This window comes from Dermacentor silvarum, chromosome 2 (genome assembly GCF_013339745.2).
Source record: "Dermacentor silvarum isolate Dsil-2018 chromosome 2, BIME_Dsil_1.4, whole genome shotgun sequence".
Classification (NCBI taxonomy): domain Eukaryota; kingdom Metazoa; phylum Arthropoda; class Arachnida; order Ixodida; family Ixodidae; genus Dermacentor; species Dermacentor silvarum.
Genome location: NC_051155.1, coordinates 45,229,852 through 45,249,643, shown reverse-complemented (window position 1 = coordinate 45,249,643; position 19,792 = coordinate 45,229,852). Strand labels below are relative to the sequence as shown.

Below are 19,792 nucleotides of genomic sequence, written 5' to 3'. Positions count from 1 at the left end.
AAAGTGCTGTCCTAAGTGTTAACTATTCGGCGGCACAACAGCAGCAGCAAAGGTCAGCAAAGTTCGGGAAGGTTCGCAAGGACTAGGACGCTTTAAAAACTGCAGATATAGCAGTTATTCACTCTCTTTCCGTTGTCACAACGTCTACCACAGTGCTCGCAAGTGACAATGACTGCCTCCGTTCGCTTGACTTTGAACACGCCAATTTTCTTATCCCAGCGTGGCTTATGGTATTACGTATTCCCATGCCGCTAGATTTGTTCTGCGAAAGCCTTGGAATGAGTGCCGTTTCTCTTTCGGTATTTGAGTTTGCATCAATGTAGAGAGCGGAAAGGGGTTGCGAGAACATTCCAGCCTTACAGAAATAAATTTCGTTTCGTGTTCCAGAATTACTCGGCGGGTTGCTTCGAACCTGCCTTGCATACTTTGCACTTTTGGACTCCCTCAGCGGGTTTGCCTCAAGCTCCAAATCAACTTCAGAGTTTTTGCAGTGCACTGGCGTTCCTGCTGTTAAAGAATGGCATTCGAGTCACGGCGTGTCGGAATTCACCAGGGAGCGGCTGTAAAACTTAATGTATACCGCTTATATATCGCACTGTCTACTACAAGCAAAAGTGAAGAATTGTGAACGTGTCACCCTAGCTAAGCATTCGGACCCCTCATTTTCTGCTGGCAGATTCAACGCCATCTCAAACCATGCTGCTACGCCACGAAAGAGATATTTAATCGAAAAAAACAAGGGTGGTAAGTATCCGCTGCTTACGATTGTCCGTCTACTTCAAGGCTATTCAAAATCATCCTGAGCAACAGAAGATTCCTATCGTCAAGCAATCAGGCAGCGTATACCCCCGCACACTACTGACAGCGCAGCAACCAATGGAATCAAGCAGTTAGAGCCATCCTGAAAAGTAAGTAGGTACTGAACGCGCTCTTAAAAGTCGTTTTAGATTGCCGGGCTTCAGCTTGGCTTCAGATTGGCTTCAGAATGCTTCGCTTCAGTGGTTGCTATGTGGATTGTAAGGCACGTCATAGTGCTCCTGGTCATATCGTTTTCTATAACTTGCGCACAAATGTTTCTCCAGGATAATTTTTCAAAAGTGATTTCTTATATGAATCGGCTTTCCGCTAAACGAGAAACTGAGATACGTCTTCAGCTAGAAAAGCCCATCTGTCCGGGGAGCCCACCGCTCGTTCAGTGCATTTGCCCGACGTGAAATATCTTATACTGAGGAGACGTGGAGACAACCCGTTGCGGTAGCCGAGTGACTATGCTGTTGCACTGCAGAGCTCAAGGTCAGGGGACCGAACGCCGCCGCGATGGCCGCATTTCTATGAGAGCAAAATTCAAAACGCTCGCGCACTTAGATTAGATGCACGCTTACAAACCCCAGTGGTCAAGTTTAATCCGGACTCCCCCAGCATAGCGTGTCTCATAAAGTCAGAGCGTGGTATTGGGACGTAGTTAAACCTTAGAAATAAATTTATTTTAATTGAAATGCAAAGAACGCACAGAAAAAATATCCCGTTTACACTTGCAACGCCTGACGGGCCATTGTGGTATTGGCTTCATTATTGCATAACTAATTGAATTACCAATTACCAATGCGCATCGTTGCATAGCTTGGTATTATTGCCGCGCTATTTCAATCCGCACTCTGTGAGAAATGAAATAATTTTTTTAATATATTGTTCGATGTACTTTTCAAGAGCACTGCAAGGATATTGAGGAAGTCACGTATTTGTTTTCTTGTCACCTATTGGCTCAAGCTGAAAATGATCTGCAGGCAGTGTTGCCTTACTTTTCCCTTCCATTGACAAAGTCTCGTCATTCCTTATTGGAATGTCCGACGCACCTATCTGTGACTCATGCAAGTGTGAAGAGACGATCGGGCAAGTGTTGTGTTTTTGTTATCTTTAAGACGTTGAACGCGACGTTCTTCGGACTGTGTTAAACCGATAACAGTAGACAATTTTCATAGACAAAGATTCTTGGACCATCGTCGCGGGCATTGCTACGATTATTGAAATCGACTGGATTGTAGCGTGAAGTGATGGAGAACGCCACGTGTTGACAGTGGGAGTAACTTCTTTCCTCCCTCTCCTCTCTTTCTTTTCATCCCTTAATCCCCTTCCCCCATGTAGGATAGCAAACCGGACGTCCGTCTGGTTGGCCTCCCTGCTTTTCCTTCCTTCTTTTCCTCATCATTTCCCCCTTCACGTTTAAGCTTGTGTTGTTAGTAAGCGTACAGTGAACTAGCGCAGCGCCTAAAGGACGTACAATTAAGTTTATAACTCCTGTATGGAACGTATCGAAAACAAAAGAAACAGACGAATCATACTCAAACTATGAAACCTATGCAAAAAAGATACTGGTGAACCAACTTTTAAAATATAAAGCTTTGCCAGAAGCGAAACTTTTATAGCAGGTGAGTGTCGCAAGAAGTGTGCACGTGAACATCCATTCTAGGAACTAGGTGCATCAAAAAGAAAAAAAAAGAAAGCAATAAAACAAAAAACACGATCGACGTTACGTTTATGCGCTTTTTTAGCGGGCGACAGCACTTTCGCGCTGCCTCTCTGATAGTTAAACACGCATACTTGCCGAAGAAACGGCTCTAATGTTAGGCACACAAGAAATACTCAAAAAATTAATAGGCGAGAACGGAGTCTTCCGTCATCATATAGTTTTATTCAAGCGTGGCAGGTTGCGCTTGTCGAAAGAAACTTCGCTTAGCCTACCCGTCGACCTTCTGCCTCCAAGTTCTTTTCTACGATGCTGCTTTACGACGACCAGTATTTGCTGCATGCGCTGTACTTTTCGGCAAGTTTTACGCCCAAACAGCCGCTTGTCGTTTACGCCAAGCCACTCGTCACGTCAGGCTTAGATGCCACTCTCCAATGAATTGTGCGACACATCATGTCGCCGTTGCTCGTGATTTCAGTTTCGAGCCACCGAAGCCGGTGCTTCTCCCAATACCCAAACATATAGCCCTGGATGTTACGACAATACTGGACGGGGAATGAAAAGGGAAGAAGTTGCGATACCTATCGGCGTAGTACAAACAAAAAGGGCGCAAGGACACGGATAAAATAATAGCTACCAGACCCGCGTTTCTGCGATCTATCTACCCATACATTCTTTCTGCGTATATGTTTATCTGTGCTTTCTTACCCCGTTTATTGTCTCAAGAGCATTTTTGCTCAGTGTGGGGTCGAGAAAATAGATGGTGCTGTCAACCGAGGCACAAAGAACACTATCTCTAGATGAGCGCTGCTTTTTAGGAGCTAGGGTCATCTTTACATCGGTAAAGAACAAAACACAAAGGCGACGACATCGGCGTTCGAGTTCAGATAGACGGTGCAGGGCGCCCGAGCCAAGAAAGAGCAAATATGTGAACCCTTCTCGTCGCTGTCTTTAACCTCGCAGACCCCGTCTGGGTTTCACAGATAGTTCTTCGTACGCGCGTCCGTTTTCCTCGCTACGATGGTGTTTTCGACAGTTTCGCAGTTTGCAGTTTGCCCGTAAAAGTTTGCTGCTTGGGCCCTACATCAAGTCTCACGTTCATCTGGTCATTGTTTACAATAAGCACGAAATTTTAGTGCGAAGTCTAAGCAATAATTGTATAACGACTAGAAAACTCTCATCTTCAATGTGAAAGTACGCACCACCCAAGGGTAAAAATGATCATTTTGGAGGTAGAATTGTCGTGACCTTTCTTGGGCTTGTGCTATCAAATCTTTTTTTCCGACTTGCCTATACCTCTTTGTTTCATTAAACATCGGGTGTTCGATTACTTTCCAATAATGACAACAGCAAAAAATAACTGGGAAAAGAAAATGCATAACGCATCTTTTGAGGCGCAGGACAAATTTCGCTTAATGGTACACAAGAAAAATGTTAGGACGAGCTAGACTGAAAGTTTGGGATTGTGTAACATACAACAAATGTTCGTCATTTGTAGAGAGAACACTGCTTTCGTAAGCGAGAAAATTATGAAAATGCGAAATCCGAGTGGCACTACCTGTTCTTGGCGATGGTACCTTATTCACACCTAGCGACACAAAGGGAGGTCACGAGGTCAACTCGTCCGTTTTGGCGCTGGTGGTTCAAACTGACGAGCTGCAGTGGAACGTTCACGGTAATATTCTACTCAACAAAGTGATATGCTCGCCCACAGATAACAATGATAGAATTCTAGACGAATAGTCTGTCGATCTAGTTCCACTTAAGGTTTTCCTGAGGTGACTCTTTAATGAATCTAATACCTCATGCTTGCTTTGAAAGCACTTTTGAAAACATCATTCACTGTTTCGGTAAAAGTATATTTCTTCAATTACCCGTTGTGCTAGTTATTGACTTTGTTGATCTCTCACTGTCGAGCGACCGAAGCCGATGCTTCTCCCACTACACAAACATATAGCCCTGGATGTTGCGACAATACTGGCCGGGGAATGAAAATGGATGAAGCTGCGATACCTATCGGCGTAGGACCAACAAAAAGGGTACAAGCATGCGGATAAAATACTAGATACCAGACACGTGTTTCTGCGCCATATACCAGTATATTCTTTTTGAGTAAATTTGTTTCTCAGCCCGTTCATTGTTTCAAGAACGTTCTTGTTCACTGGTTCTTCACTGGTCTTTCACTGGTTCTTAACTGGTCTTTCACTGGTTCTGGGTTCGCTTACACGTTTTGTTCACAGCTTCAATGTGATTTTAATATTGTATTGCAGCGAAGAAAAGGATCAGTAACTCAGTTTGAATCTCCGTGTGCAGTGATCCGTCTAGGTATGTATGCAATTATTGCTTGACAATGCCTATCATAAAGTATTCTGTATGAGACGTGACGTGCTCATCAATAAGTTTTCGATGGTTTTAAAAAGTTTTTAAACTTTCACAAACCGCAAATGTCGCGGGTCTGACCGAACTACAGAGCGCCTACTGTGTCACTGCCAGCCTTTCAGATGAGTACGACATACATTAAAGCTATTATCGGCTGCTTAGACGACAAACCACTATCCAAAGATCCTGAGACCTTTGCAGAAGTTTTGCATTCTCTTGCACTTTTTAAAGGTAATTATATAAGATATGACGGTCTGTGGCTATATAAGTGAACATTAGTAGTGTCTGAACACTGAAAATTTCTTCTTAGCTTTTCTTCGCCTTTTCTCCTTCCGTAACTGTGAGGCAGTCAGCCACGCACGACCTTAGTTCAGTTTGGTCTGTGTGCTCTTTCTGACAGCGTCAAATATAGCGCTAGAGAAAAAATATGAAGAGCTACCAAGAAAGCCTTCTCATCGCCTTCGTGATATACCTGCTTACTTTCCTTCCCCTCATGTAGTTTCATTTAATTTCTTTTATTTCACCTTTAAATGTGAATTTAAAAAAAACGCATTTCCGCGAACGGAATACGCTGCTGTGAACATCTCAGCAAAGTTTGCATTCGTGCGCGGCTCGAGGGGCTCACAAGCGGAGCGTGAAGTAACCTTTTTCTCAGACACTCTCTTTTAAGCACGAGCTTTTTACTCGCCGTTTTCGTGGCTGCCATATTTCCTCATATAGCAGGTTACCATACACTGCTGCTATTAAGACTTATTAAGACTTAGAGATTGACTCCAACCAAGTAAGGAAATTTACTAGCCCGACGTTTCGGAACCAATTCGGCTCCTTCTTCAGGGGGTATTCTTCGGAGGTGGCGGTGTGCCGCTTTTAAAAGGTCCGTTGTAACAAAGGAGAGGAAGGGGGAGAGAGCGTAAGGTGCGGAGGTCTTGGCAGGGAACCTGTTCTACCGCCGTATTCACAAACCAACCTAACCCTTATCTTTAGCGTTCCTTACCTTATCGGCTCCTTACCGCGTTTCAAAAACAGACCTTACACTTAGCGGCTCCCTTTAGCCCAACTTTAAGGTCACGAAGAGGGCGCCTCCTTAAGGCAGCATCTGAGGTAGCTTAACGGCTCCTTATCCAATCCAACATGGCGGCGTGCTACGACGACAGCTTCAGCGAGTTCGTCGATTTTGTAAACCGTGCAAAAGAAATGGACAACGAAGCGTATAGTTTTGTGCGGCCGTTGCAGCGGAACCTTAGGGATCGCCAGAATCCCATGGAGTTTTACAGTGACCAGGAGTTTTTAGCCAGGTACCGCTTCTCAAAAGCTACTGTGCTCGAACTACTGACCATGTTGCCGCTGCATCAGAACACGGACGGACGTGGTTGCCCTGTGCCACCGCTGTTGCAACTGCTGGTGACACTTCGTTTCTACGGCGCGGGAACTTTTCAGATTGTCTCAGGCGACCTAGTTAATGTGTCGCAGCCAACCGTTTCCCGTGTTGTCACACGGGTGTCAAAAATGATTGCCGCAACGCTGTTCCCTGCGCTTGTGAAGTTCCCCGACGCGGGGAAAATGCATGAGGTCATGCACCAATTCTACATCAAGGCAAAGTTTCCGAGGGTGACTGGTTGCATTGATTGCACCCACGTGCGTATTAAAAGTCCAGGCGGAGACGACGCCGAGGTATTCCGCAACAGGAAAGGATATTTCTCCTTCAATGTGCAGGTAAGTGCAATATGTTCATAACCGTCAGAATGCGTACAGAGACGTGAAAAAAAAATCGCATTTTTACGTAGTATAAGGATGCGCTACTTGAAATAGCTTAGTGATTAGAAGCGTAGCGGATTAGGCGAGTTTTTGCGGCATGATCTTGTCTACCAGCGTAACCCTGGTTGATTAAACAGAAAAAAAAAAAAAAAAAGTACACGAGGCAAATGCGAGAATGTCTCTGTCGCGTTTTATTTTATTGTTTTCGTGTTCACTCGGAGTGGCGCTAAATACGTGTGTCTGTTCTATTTCCCCCTATTTACTCAACCAGAAGTGCGCTAAAAACAAGATCCTGCCGGACAGCCGTACCGGCAATACAGTTGCTGTACCGCTGCAGCGCTGCAGCGCTTGCCAGCGCTGCATTTGCTGCACGGTAAAGTGGTTACTGTAGTCCTGCTTTTTTTACCTGCGTCGGCCTCTCATTGCAATGGTAATACGCAGCAGAGAATACAAGTGTGCGACGTCGCGGGCGCATCAGGTCGCGAGCTGCATTAAGCTCAATCTCTGCTTCAATTTTTATCTCAGACAGAAAATTATTTTCATCCACTAACGTTCAAATACAAGATTTAAGAGGCACTCGACTGCTATTATATTATAAACATTGTTACTAGACTGCATATAAACAGCTTGGAAAATCTGCAGGTAACAGCAGCTGCAAAAAAGATCACGTTCATTCTTTTTTGGCATGTTTGCAGGCAATCACAGGACCTGAACTCCAATTTTTTGATTTAGTTGCAAGCTGGCCGGGCTCTGCACATGACAGCAGGATTTTTGACAACAGCAATGCGAGAGTACGTTATGAGGAAGGGGATGTACCTGGCGTACTCCTCGGCGACATGGGGTATGCTTGCCGGCCATACCTTATGACGCCGCTAAAAGATCCTGGAGGCAAAGACAGCCCGGAGTACAGGTGCGTATGGATGGTCACAATAATATACAGCCAGTTCATGAAAATATGTAACATCTCTTTATTTAGGTATAACAAATCCCAAATCCGGACCAGGAACAGCGTCGAAAGGGCTTTCGGCATCTGGAAAAGAAGATTTCCATGTCTTGATATGAAGCTACAAATAGAAACAACAACTTCTGTCATTGTCATCACGGCATGTGCAGCTCTGCACAACTTTGGCCGGAACCGTCCAAGTGATGAACTGCCTCCAGACACATGCAATGTTCAGCAGCCTTCCCCAGCTTCACAAGCTCAAGGACCACAGCCCGTTGACTCGGCGAGCGGCTTCAGAACACGAGCACGCATTATTCAGCAATATTTTTCCTAAAATGTGGTAGAGCAAAACAGGGCATGCATATTGAAAATAAAGAAATTGTACCATTTTACTTACTGGCTTTTCTCACGGCAGCTATTTTCAACGTGAGAAGCTCAAGTTTAGCCTTCTTACTTGCACAATCAAGTTCGTGCATTTCTATTGCATGCTTCATGTGAAGCGCATGCTGAGTTCTCATAAGCTTCATTTTGAGAAGGTGCTCCTTTCTCTTTCGCTTATTGTCCTCTTCAACACCGCTAAGGCGGGCGCTGAGCTCTTCCTCAACAGCTTCTTTCTTTGTGTGCATTCTGCGTTGTGCCGGAGCGGGGTGTTGAGGGGTAGTCTGCAACGGGGCAGCCTGTAATGGGGAAGCCAGTTGCAGGACAGCAGGTTGCAAGGCAGCTGGTCCCCCTTCTGCCGACAGCTCGACCTCAGCTGCGGTTGCTCAATTTTGTGCATCTTGCATGCACACTGCCTGGCTGCTTTCGCCGGGACTTGCCGGGATTTCCCACTCATAGATACTATCTGCAAAAACAATAATAGTTAGCTTTGAACATAACTCGTGATCACCATATGCATGAAGACTGACTTTGCGTGAACACAAATTTTGCTTGCACTACAGCGGGCAACTACAAGCACTTGCGACACTGTACCTTGTCTAGTACACAGTATCAAGGACTGTGCAGAATTGGTGAATATGTATGTGCTTTATGAAATGCAATAAATGTTTCACGTTACAGCCCATCTATTTCTCTTTTTGTATTTTTTACTCATAGAATGGTAATCCAGTTGAAGCAATTCACTGGCTACCCCTGTTGAAATCCTTAACACACAGCAGGAATGCGAGTACATTCCCGAGATTTACTTATGCTGGCTCCTTTGCTAGTTACCTGATAGGTAAGGTTGGCTGGTGGCATCAATGCTGTGTTGCACAGGGCAAATCTGTCAACAACAGTGCACCCATTTGCCAATTTGCTGCTAAGTGTAAGCAGTAAACCTGCAAATTCACTTTGTCTGCTACAAACAGACTGCGATGAAAGCATGTGCGACACCGCGAGCTTGAACATGCAGATATGATCCCTGCATGAACACAAAGGAAGATGTTACAATGCTCGAGCAGCAAAAAAATATCAAAATTGACAAAGTTGTGCCTGTGTTTAAGCCTATGCAGCACAGAATCAAGATATCATGAAATGAAAACATGAATACTCGCATACATTAACCAGTGCTAAATATGCCACCTTGTACTTTTTTTCTTTCATGATACAGCAGTGAAGTGTTCATTGTCTTCGAGATCCATGTCGATGCTCTCGTGGTTCGTGCAGAAAGAAGCATGCGAGCTATGCATAGTATGTGCGAAGTATTTGGGCGACTGCTATGGATCCCGCAGTGTGGCAGAGGCTCTGTTACTTCTCCCCATATAAAGGTGTTCTAGCTGGTGTATGCAGGGTGTTTGTTTGTGCTTGGTTAATGAGTGTGCCCTTTCCTTTGGTAAGGTCTGGCCTGAGAGTTGAAAATTGTGCTCCGTCTTCTCTGTATGGTGCTAGTGTGGGCATTGTGGGAGCCTTGTGAGAGGTTTGACCTGAGCATGGGATGGAGGGGGCCGAGTGCAGTGCTTCTCGGGCGAGCAGGTTAGCCCCTCCATTGTCGTCCATTCCCGCGTACCCCGGTATCTAGATCACCAGAGTGGGCAGGCGCAGGTGTTTGTGGATTGCTTCAGAGTAATCTTTGGGCAGTTGTCCTCTGAATTATGCAGCACGCTTTCATCGAATCTGTAAATATGATACATTTTTTCGCGGTGATTGACGCGAATTCAATTGCCTTGATGATGGTGGCAAGCTCCACCCACTATGGTTCAGTCTTTTTGATAGTTTGCGTGTGAATGATTGTGCAGTGGTGATCGGTAATGGCTATGGCTGCAACGATGTTGTTGATGGCAGCATCGGTGTACAGGTATGTACACCGATGTACAGAATTAGCATACATGTGTTGGCTCGTTGAATGTACTTGCTATTGTACGTCATGCGCTGTTCTCTGCGTTTTTTGTTTCGTTCGGGGTCCATGTACCCTGATATGCGGGCTATTGCGAGCAGTGCTCGAGCACTTTTGCCGAGCGTGCTTGTAGCAAACAATGGGGTGTCACTGAGTTTGAAACACAGCGTTTGCAGGATTATTCTGCCTGATGTAGTACTGTTCAGTCTAATTTCCTGCCTGTGTTTTTTTGTCCTGATAAGCTTTTCTAGGGTGTTATGGTTCCTTGTCTAGCAGCTCTGTACTTGTGTTGGTTGGCACTCCCATTGCAAGTTCGGTGGATTTGCGAATGAGGGTGTTGAGCTTGTTGTGGTGTGCCTTTGTGAGGTTAATGTATGGTACGTGATAGCGAAGGTGATACAAGAGTAAGGCATCATGCAGCCGCAGCATGTCTGTCTCATGAAGCCCTCGGTGGCGATCAGAAATGCACAGCACCATGTTCAAGACCTGTTCACGTTGCCTTAGCAAGTGCTGAACAGTGGCCGCACCCACTCCATCTCGCTGCATGTGTAGGCCCAGTACTTTGATATTATGCATTTGTGGAAAAATATTGTCCTGTGTTGTGTAGTGATGGGTTGGGTCTCCAGCGCGTGGTGTGCACAAGCAGCGCCAACTTTTCCAGGGAGCCCGCCAAGCCAATGCTCGCACCTGCCACTTGGGCTGCATCTATCGTGCGCGTTGCATGGTGTCCTCTATTTTCCCCGGAGAGCCTTTGTTGATCCGTATGGTTATGTCGTCGGCATATAGTGTGTAATGTATGTCTGGTCTGAGGAGTAGCAATGTGTATGCGACACATTGCTAAGTTGAACAGTGTTGGTGAGAGCACAGCTCCTTGCGGTATGCGCCTTTGCAGGTGTGGGTACGTGTCATATCGCCAATTTTGAGGATGTACGTACGGAGTTGGAAAAAGACTCGCATGTAGTTGTATATCTTGGTGCCACAGTTGGTGGAAGAGAGCACCACAAGCATGGCATCGTGGGTCACGTTGTCGAAGGCTTTCTTCAAATCTATGGTCAAGATTGCTTAAAGTTGGGAGTTGCTGGGTTTGGTGATAGCTTCATGTATCAGGAAGAGACTTATGCAAGCTTCATGTGTTTACAGGGTTTCCTCTCTGGATGAGAGATGTTGGTACAACTCCTTTGCACATCTATGCTCGCCCAGCACATTACGGTCAACCACTCCCCCCCCCCCCCCAAAAAAAAAAAGAAGCTGTCCTTGCAATGTACATACCATTTGGCGGTTCAAGCGTCTCCACCTGCATCGGTTGCAGCAACGAGACGACACTCGGGGTGCTCTGTGATCGGGGAGTGGCTGCGTGGCGCCCACGGTCGCTGTCAAAGGGGTTCTCCACCCGTGTCGACATGTGCGACGCGACAGCCCCAACTCGCTCCAACTCGTCCGTAAGCTGGCTAGCTGGCGCACAGCCGCCTCCTGAAAAGACAGCACGAATTTGCGTGAAAAGACAGCACGAATTTGCGTTATGCCCCAATCATTCCTGAATTACGTGCAGACGGCTACCGTCGCGCTATGCATCAAGAGCGTGACATGCTTTCGTCATTACTTTTGCGATATTTTGCGTGGATGGCAGGGAACGCATCGCCGTCTACGGGCAGCAGCAAATTTGGCGACAGGCTGGTCTGGACCCGAGCTCGTGTTTACAGGAAACGCGCGCTTGCGCCCAGGCCGGCCTCGACTTCGCATAGGTCAAATCACGGCCACGCAGGAAAGCTATAGAAGTGCGTGCTTCGGCTCGAGAGCGCAACATGCACTTCCTAAGAAGAAGAAGGGGAAAAAAAAAAAAAAAGGCCTCGACGCAAGCTGCGAGCTATCGCATGTGTCATATTTCACCGAAGCAACTTATAACGGCACGGCGACAGAACTGACACGGCTGAGCCGCAACACAATACATCAAGGAGCCTCAGCATTATCAGCAAAATGTACTGAAACAGGAATCAGCGAAAGTAGCGAGCAGCGAAAACAGAGAGAGAGCAGGAGCTCACCTGTCGTAAACACTTCCTTCATGTCGTCGGCCTTTCCTTTTCTCCACTTTTCTTTTAAATTGTCCCAGCATTTTCGCAGTTGAGCCTCAGTTCGAAATCGAACATCGGGCCGGCAGTTGTATTCGTCGGTGATCTCCTTCCATGTCTTCTTTTTTTTATCCAAGGAGACTCCATCCGTCCGTTTGTTCTCCACGATCATTTGGTACTTACTGACGAGATTAATTAGCACGCTTCGTTCCTCTTCACTAAAATTTACCCTCTTTTTTCCGTCCATTACACCTTTTTTGGCTATCAATTAATATTAAGTAAAGTGCGCAACACAGCTAAGAAATAAAGAGCAAGGAAAGAGAAAAAGTACAAATAACAAAACGTGCGGGACGGTACAAACCAAACGAACACAAGAAAAGGCACGACGTGAAATTTTAGCAAGCCTGTTATTGTGACGGCTACGCTGCATGGTGGCCAGCTGAAAGTAAGGTTGAGTCAACAACGGGCTAACTGACTGTTTAACGTTGGGTGTGCTTGCTTGTAGGAATGGTGGAGCACAGTTTTATTAACGTCTTGTCATAAAAATAAATTATACGCACATGCACAGAAGATTCAAGCGTAAAAGTGTGCATAGCCTCGCTCCCATGTCACACGCTTATTCGGATAAGGGCGCCTTTCGTAAGGTGCCCTTAAAATGTGGTAAGGTGGATTTTTGAAGCGCTCCTTTACCTTTTCTCACACTTTAACTTAAGTTCTCCTTACGAAAGGCCGGCTTTACGTGTAAGGAAAGGAGCATTTGTGAATACGGGGGCTAGACAGACAGAATAGGTGGTGGGGGGGGGGGGGCTTCGGCGTCGCTGGTCGGCTGGGTTGACCGATGCTGGGCGCCCTTTAGTCGCGGGAATGCGTTGACGAGGGGCAGGGGGGGGGGGCGAGTTGTTTTGGTGTTGCTGACCTAGAGCGGGGGGTCCTTTCTTCCCTTCATCACGTCTGCAAGGCCATGAACATACAAAAAAAGAAGAATGCCCTTCACGCGGTTTATATTACCCGCCGTGTTCTGAATGTGCCGAGACTCGAGTAGCAGCCTTTTTCGCCAGTTTGTCTCTGTTTGAAGGATTTGGGTTTCTTGGAAAGAAATCTTGTGGTCGGCTTCTTCGGAATGTTCGGCGACGGCGCTGCGTATTCGGTTGAATGTTCTGACGTCGTTTTCATGTTGTCTGATTCTTTCTTTTAGATTTTTGGTTTCCCCGATGTACGACGCCGGACAGTCGGCACAGCTGATTTTATAGACGCCGCCTTGAGCTTTTTCTTTTGGTGGACGGTCTTTTGGTTTAGGAATGAGGATATTCAAAGTGTTCATCGGTTTATGCGCGACTTTGAGACCTTCTTTTTTCAATATTCGGCTGAGAGCTTCGCTGGTACCTTTGACGTATGGGATGGACACTTGTTTCTGTGGTCGAGGGGGAGTCAACGGTTGGAGGTCTCGTAGTTTGTTTTTTCTTTTTTGTTGTCGGGTTGTTTTTCGAATGAATTCCGTTGTATAGCCGTTCCTTTTGAGTTCGTTGAGAACCGTTCTCCTTTCTTTCTTTTGATCTGATTTCAATGTGCAATGAGTTTCGACTCTTTTCAATAAAGAATTTCCGACCGATGCCTTGTGGTTTGCCGGATGGTTGGATGAGAAGTGTAGGTAGCGGCCTGTGTGGGTTGGTTTTCGGTAGACTGAGACATTTAGATTGCCGTTGGTTCGTGTAACTTGTACATCTAGCAATGATAGCGATCCGTTTTGTTCGCGCTCCGACGTGAACTGTATATCCGGGTCTATGGAATTTAAATGGCTCTGCAGGTTTTCGACTTGCGACTCCTTCACGATACAGAAGCAATCATCCATGTACCTGAGGAAAACTTTTGGCTTCGGGGAAAAAGTACTCAGAGCTCTGTCTTCGATATTTTCCATAGTTAGGTTAGCGATGGTGACGGAAATTGTGGCCCCCATGGGAGTTCCTTTCGCCAGCTTGTAGTAGCTGCCTCGGAAGGTGAAGTAGGTATTTGATAGGCATAGCTCGAGAAGGCGGCACATCTCGTCTACATTCAAGGGGGTTCTCTCGTCGAGTGTGTCGTCGCGTTCCAGGGCATCCTTTGTTGCGGATATAGCTAACTGAATGGGTACTCTGGTGAACAAAGAGATCACATCAAAAGAGACAAAGCATTCATAATCTTCGAGGCGTACATTTGATATGAGCTTGATGAAGTTTTCGGGGTTGCGCACGTGGGATGCTGTCCTTCCGGTGAGCGGTGATAAAATCTGGTGCAAGTATGTGGATAGTGATCGAAGTGGGGAGCATGAAAAGTCTACGATTGGCCGTAAGGGGATTCCGGGTTTATGGAGTTTTGGCAAGCCGTAAAAGGCTGGTGCGGACCCGTTCCTGCACATTAATTTTAGATAAAGATTTCGAGAATTTGGGTGGTTTCGGAAAATTTCGACCAGCGTCTTATTCAGTACTGATTGGGTCCTTGTGGTGGGGTCCTTTTTTAATTTTTCGTAGTCTTGGCTGTTAAGGAGGGTGGACGCCTTTTCCTCGTAGTCCTGCATGTTTAACACAACGGTTGAGTTGCCCCCGCTGGTAGAATTACAATGTCGCCATCTTCCCTCAGTAATCGCAGCGCTCTTAATTCGTCAGACGACAAGTTTCTTTCTCTTCGGCGGTTGTTATTGCACCTTATTATGCCTTTTGCTTTTATTCTGTGCGGCTCCCGTACTTTAAGGTCCAGCTGCTGGATGCCGCTCTCGAGGGCGGCGACAATCTTGGGCAGGGGGAGGTTATCTGTGGTGACGTTGAATTTATGACCTTTTTCCAGGACTGAAGTCTCTTCTGTTGTGAGTTTTCTCGGTGATAAATTCGTTACTGTGTGCCTGTCCAACACTCCTGGTTTTTCGGTTTGCTTGATTAAAGAAGAGAGCTTTTTCTTCTGCGTTTCGCGGTGTTTCTTTTCCTCTGAGGACGCAATGGTCTTCGCAAACAAATCAATTGATGAAAAAAATATGGGGTACCTTGTGTTCGAGCTGTCTTCTGGCGAAGAACGCGTCGACTTCTTTCTTCCTAATCACTGTGCGGCACTCGTGTATCCGCGCTGTCACCAGTCTTTGCTGAGCCTTGTTGATGATGTCCCGGCCTTCCACTGTGTTGATAGGTTGGCGCAGCTGGAGACTTCGTGGAACGATGTTTTGGTCTTTGCATTTCCGGGTGAAGTCTAAGTGGGTCTTGAAGGTGGAGATGCCTTTCAGGGCTATGATATAGTTCTTTGCAAGTTGCACTGCCTCTTGTCCGAAGTCTGCACGTATAGACTTGAAGCTAAACATTTCGACAGAATTACCTGTAATTCTGTTGAAATGTTTAGCTTCAACTGCTGCTATTGGCCAATAGTGGTATCAACCAAGAAGTGTGACCCGATTACATAGTCTGAGCATGCTCGGCGGCGCGCGCCCACGTAGGAATGAAACTGGGAACACTGCTTATCGGGGTGTCGTAGCCTCAGCTCTGGCTAATTTCGATTAGTCTGGAACGCACAACTGGCCTCGGACTACTCGGAAACTTAATCCCACGCCATACATACGCTACGCCGGACGCTCCTTGCGATGGATAGCGGTTACAGTCGACAAGGGACGCAAATGTACATTGGTGGTTAACATGGCTACAGAGCAACAAAAAAAGAAAAGCAAAACAAAAAAAGCTCGTGAAGGGAATGCACTGGTGTCTCACATGACAATCAGCAAATGAATAAAAACAGAAAGAAGTAAAAAAAATGGCCAGGTTAAAAACTAAATAATCAAATAAAAACAGAATTCAAGGAAAAACTACATTTGGTTAACATTCGCTTCACGTGGGTGGAATAACGGAGGCTGCGAAGAATGGAAAGCAAGGTTATGAAATAATGCTGCGTTAGCTTATCGCGGAAAGCTACGCTGTCAGTGCATGAGGATATGTCATCTTGTAGGGCGTTAGAATGCTTTATTGCATGAGGGGGGAAAATGCAAGTTTAGAGCTACCCGCCGTGGGGACGTAGTGGCTTTCGTGTGGCGCTGTTAAGCCAGACGTCACGGGATCGAATCCCCGCCGCGGCGGCCACATTTCGATGGGGACGAAATGCAAAAATACCCTTGTACCATTATTGGGTGCATGTTAAAGAAAACCGGGTGGTCAAAATTAACCTGGGATCCCCCACTACGGCGTGCCTCATAATCATATGGTGGTTTTGGCACATAAACCCCAGAATTTGTTTTAGTTTAGTGCTGAAGTGTGTCCGTCTATACTTGCAAGCGGATGACTGATTTAAGCGGGAACCCACCCTCTTATGCGCCTCTAGCAATGCACTTCGTTATATGGGATAGTAGCCCGATGAATACCGGAGACAGAGACGCGATGTGACTCGGCGAGATGCAAGGTTTAGGAGGGAGGCAAACTGCTTTAACTCGGTCATGCTGCTACGCTTTGAATACATAAGGGGATGAAGCGCGCTTTGCGGTTTTAGATGACTTTGATATCAGCTAGGTATTCTTGCTTTTGAGGGATGCCAGATGCAAGATGTGTACCAAGGTTTTGATCTAACGTATGTCTGATATGGCGTTTTTTTTAAAGTAGGATGTTGCATATTTTAGAGTGCGTTTAAGATATCCAAAAGTTCGCGAGGCCTTTGAAAAATGGTGTCAATATGGCTGACCCATGAAAGTGACGATATAAAGCGGTAAGCGCGATATGCTCATAGGACGTGAATCTATGTAGTATGTGTGGCGAATAATGGTGCGCTATTGGGTAAACTAGAGATACTTGCATTTCGTGAGGTTGAGTGTCATCTGCCATTTGCTGCACCATGTTGCGACACTGTTGCTGTCGTTTTGCAGTTTAATGCAGTCCTCAGCATCATCGATGGCATTATAGATGACGCAATCATCGCCAAAATGTGTTAGTTTTGCTGCAATATTACACGGCAAATCATTATTATAAATAAATATTGTAGGCGTCATAAGCCGGCACCTTGGGGAACTTCAGATGTAACACTGCTAAAGTAAAATGTTTTGTTGGTAACCCATACCAGGACGACGCATATTTTTTCACAACGCTCTTGAATTTTTTTTAGCGCGGTTTGAGTAAATAAGGTGCTCAGAAATAGTTCAGAAGCTTCGCTTGACTACACCAAGCCGTTTAGTGGGACATATTTCTCCCACCGACACTAAATGGCATTTTCGAAAAGTAGGACTCATTTGCCGATTTACCTTGTACCGCTTCCAGATTTGTACACCACGAAAAAAAAAGTAACCGTTTGCAATTACAATTACTTCATTCAGAAATGTAATTGTTTACCGTTACCAACTAATGGCCGTGAAAATATTTGAGGAATTACTCAAAAGTAATCGATAACTTTTACCTTACTTTCGTTCCAAGTTTTATAAACATTGCGCAGATACCGTAATCAGAGCGAGCTTGCCCTGCACATTTAGTGGCGTCCTCTGCACGCTTATCTTTATTCAGAATAACTTTTCGAAAATTTCATTGGTTATTATCCCTCGTTTTTGTCGTGAATACATCAGCGACGACAATGAAAATGAAAAACTAGCTCATTGTGCTCACGATGGCGACCCGGCTTGCACCTGGGCTCTCCTCCTCTTCTTTATTACACTTGCCCAAGCGGAATGAGCATGAGCTATCCTGGCGCTCTAAGAGGTGGTCACAGGAGAGTCGAAGTAGTGACAACATAGACTTATTGGCCTAATTGAGCATATGTGTCGGCCAATATGCCTGATTCTACCTCGCGGTTTCGGATACCTTTTTTTTAGCGATAGCTTTCTTTGAATCTTTTGCGCACTTTCATGTTGTATGTCTCTTTCTGGAAGTTTATGTGACCTTGAAGGTGACCTTGACACGTTCGTAGAAAACCAATACAGTTACATAATTACGTGTTCGATGGTTGGTTTCGAACGCGGTTCTCCTAACACCGAAGTCCGTTGCTCTAACCATTGGACCATGACGAGAGAGAGAGAATAAACATCTTTATTATGGGAGTGTAGCTTTGGAGATGCGTCTTCATTCCAGAATGCCATAGACACATGCCTGGGAAGGCGGAATAAAACTGCCTTTAAATTTTCATCGTGGAACCAACGCTTTGCGAATAACGCTTGAAAAAAAATCAGCTTGCATTCATACTAGATGACGATGAAGATAGGAGTTACAGGACGCGTGCATAACCGAAATACGCTGCGGGTATGAACCAGTGTTTGGGCACAAGAACACGAGCAAATTCGCTACGCGTCTCTCGTCGTATACTGTGGCGCTTTGGGACGTTTCTGCAGGGTCGAGCACATCGTAACTTGTGATTCAAAACCTTTTACTGCTTGTAAAGGGGGGTTTATTTGGGTCGTACAGCGGCAGCAAGAAACGCAGCACCAGCAGGTAGGGCGTAGCCAGTTAGCGAACTGGGTACGAGCCAACGATGGCAGCGGGGCTGTTCAGCGTGCCGATCTTCTTCCTCACAATCACCCCCCGTTATGGAAGAGTAGCCATCCTGGCGACCTAGGGAGAGTGCAGTGGATCGAAGTGCGGCTTGAGCCGGTCAATGTGTACAGTCTCTCGCCCGCGACGACGGAGATCGGAAGATGGCGACACGGGTTCAACCACATAATTAACTGGTGATGTTTGCGCAACCACGCGGTAGGGCCCGTGGTACTTGGGAAGGAGCTTTGAGGAAAGACCAGGAGCAGAAATAGGCGGCACCCAAAGCCTCACGAGGGAGTCGATGGCGAAAGGGTGAGGAGGTGGTTTGAGGTCATGACGCTGTTTTTGGCGACACGGTTGAGCAGACGTCAACGAACGGGCAAGTTGTCGGCATTTCTCGGCATGCTGAGCGACCGTAGCAACAGGTGAGCAGTCGGCAGGGTCCGGCCGGTACGGGAGAGCCGTACCAATGGTGCTGGAGGGCTGGCGGCCGTAAAGCAGAAAGAATGGTGAGAACCCGGTGGTGGCTTGGGAAGCAGTGTTATATGCGTATGTGACAAAGGGAAGTACAGCATCTCAGTTGGAATGGTCGGACGCCACATACATTGATAGCATGTCATCAAGAGTTCTGTTGAATCGTTCAGTTAAGCCATTCGTCTGTGGGTGATAAGCGGTAGTTGTGCGGTGAATAATTTGGCATTCCGATAGGAGTGACTGCAGCACGTCCGAGAGGAATACGCGACCCCGATCGCTCAGCAGTTCACGAGGTGCGCCATGGCGGAGAACAAAGTTGTGTAGAATGAACGAGGCGACGTCTTTTGCTGATGCGGCAGCTAAGGCGGCGGTTTCAGCATATCGTGTCAAATGATCTACGGCGACGACAATCCATCGGTTGCCAGCGCCAGTAGATGGAAGAGGCCCGTATAAATCAATGCCGACACGGTCAAATGGGTGAGCTGGGCAGGGAAGTGGCTGGAGAGGTGCGAGACACATTTGCGTCGCTGGCAGGCAATGCAGGAGCGTACGTATTTGCGGATGAAGGTGTACATGCCGCGTCAATAGTAGCGTAGGCGGAGCCGTGTGTAGGTCTTCGACACTCCGCCGTGACCACACTGGGGGTCGGAGTGAAAAGCGGAGCATAAATCGTTGCGAAGGTGGCGGCGCACGACTAAGAGCCATGCGCGGCCGTCATTGTGGTAGTTGCGGCGATATAAAAGTCCGTCGAGGATGGCGAAATGCTCGGCCTGTCGGCGTAACGCTCGAGTTGCCGAAGCCACCGGAGGGTTGGACAAAATATCGAATATCGTGACGATCCATGGGTCTTTTCGTTGCTCCGAGGCCATGTCCATGATGTCAAGTGGGGAGATATCACGACGGTCGATAGGAGTACTGGCGTGTGAAGTAACTGGGAAGCGCGAGAGGGCATCG

The 19,792-nt window shown here is 46.6% G+C and overlaps 1 protein-coding gene across 1 annotated transcript; it reads left to right on the top strand.

Moving 5' to 3' along the window:
• Positions 1 to 5,797: 5,797 nt before the first annotated feature.
• LOC119439995 (putative nuclease HARBI1) lies at positions 5,798 to 7,945 on the top strand. The gene is made up of 3 exons (XM_049661305.1): positions 5,798 to 6,556; positions 7,294 to 7,508; positions 7,575 to 7,945. Exons 1-3 carry the CDS (start codon positions 5,975 to 5,977, stop codon positions 7,873 to 7,875), a joined length of 1,098 nt encoding a protein of 365 aa, XP_049517262.1. The 5' UTR covers positions 5,798 to 5,974; the 3' UTR covers positions 7,876 to 7,945.
• The last annotated feature ends 11,847 nt before the right edge of the window (positions 7,946 to 19,792 follow it).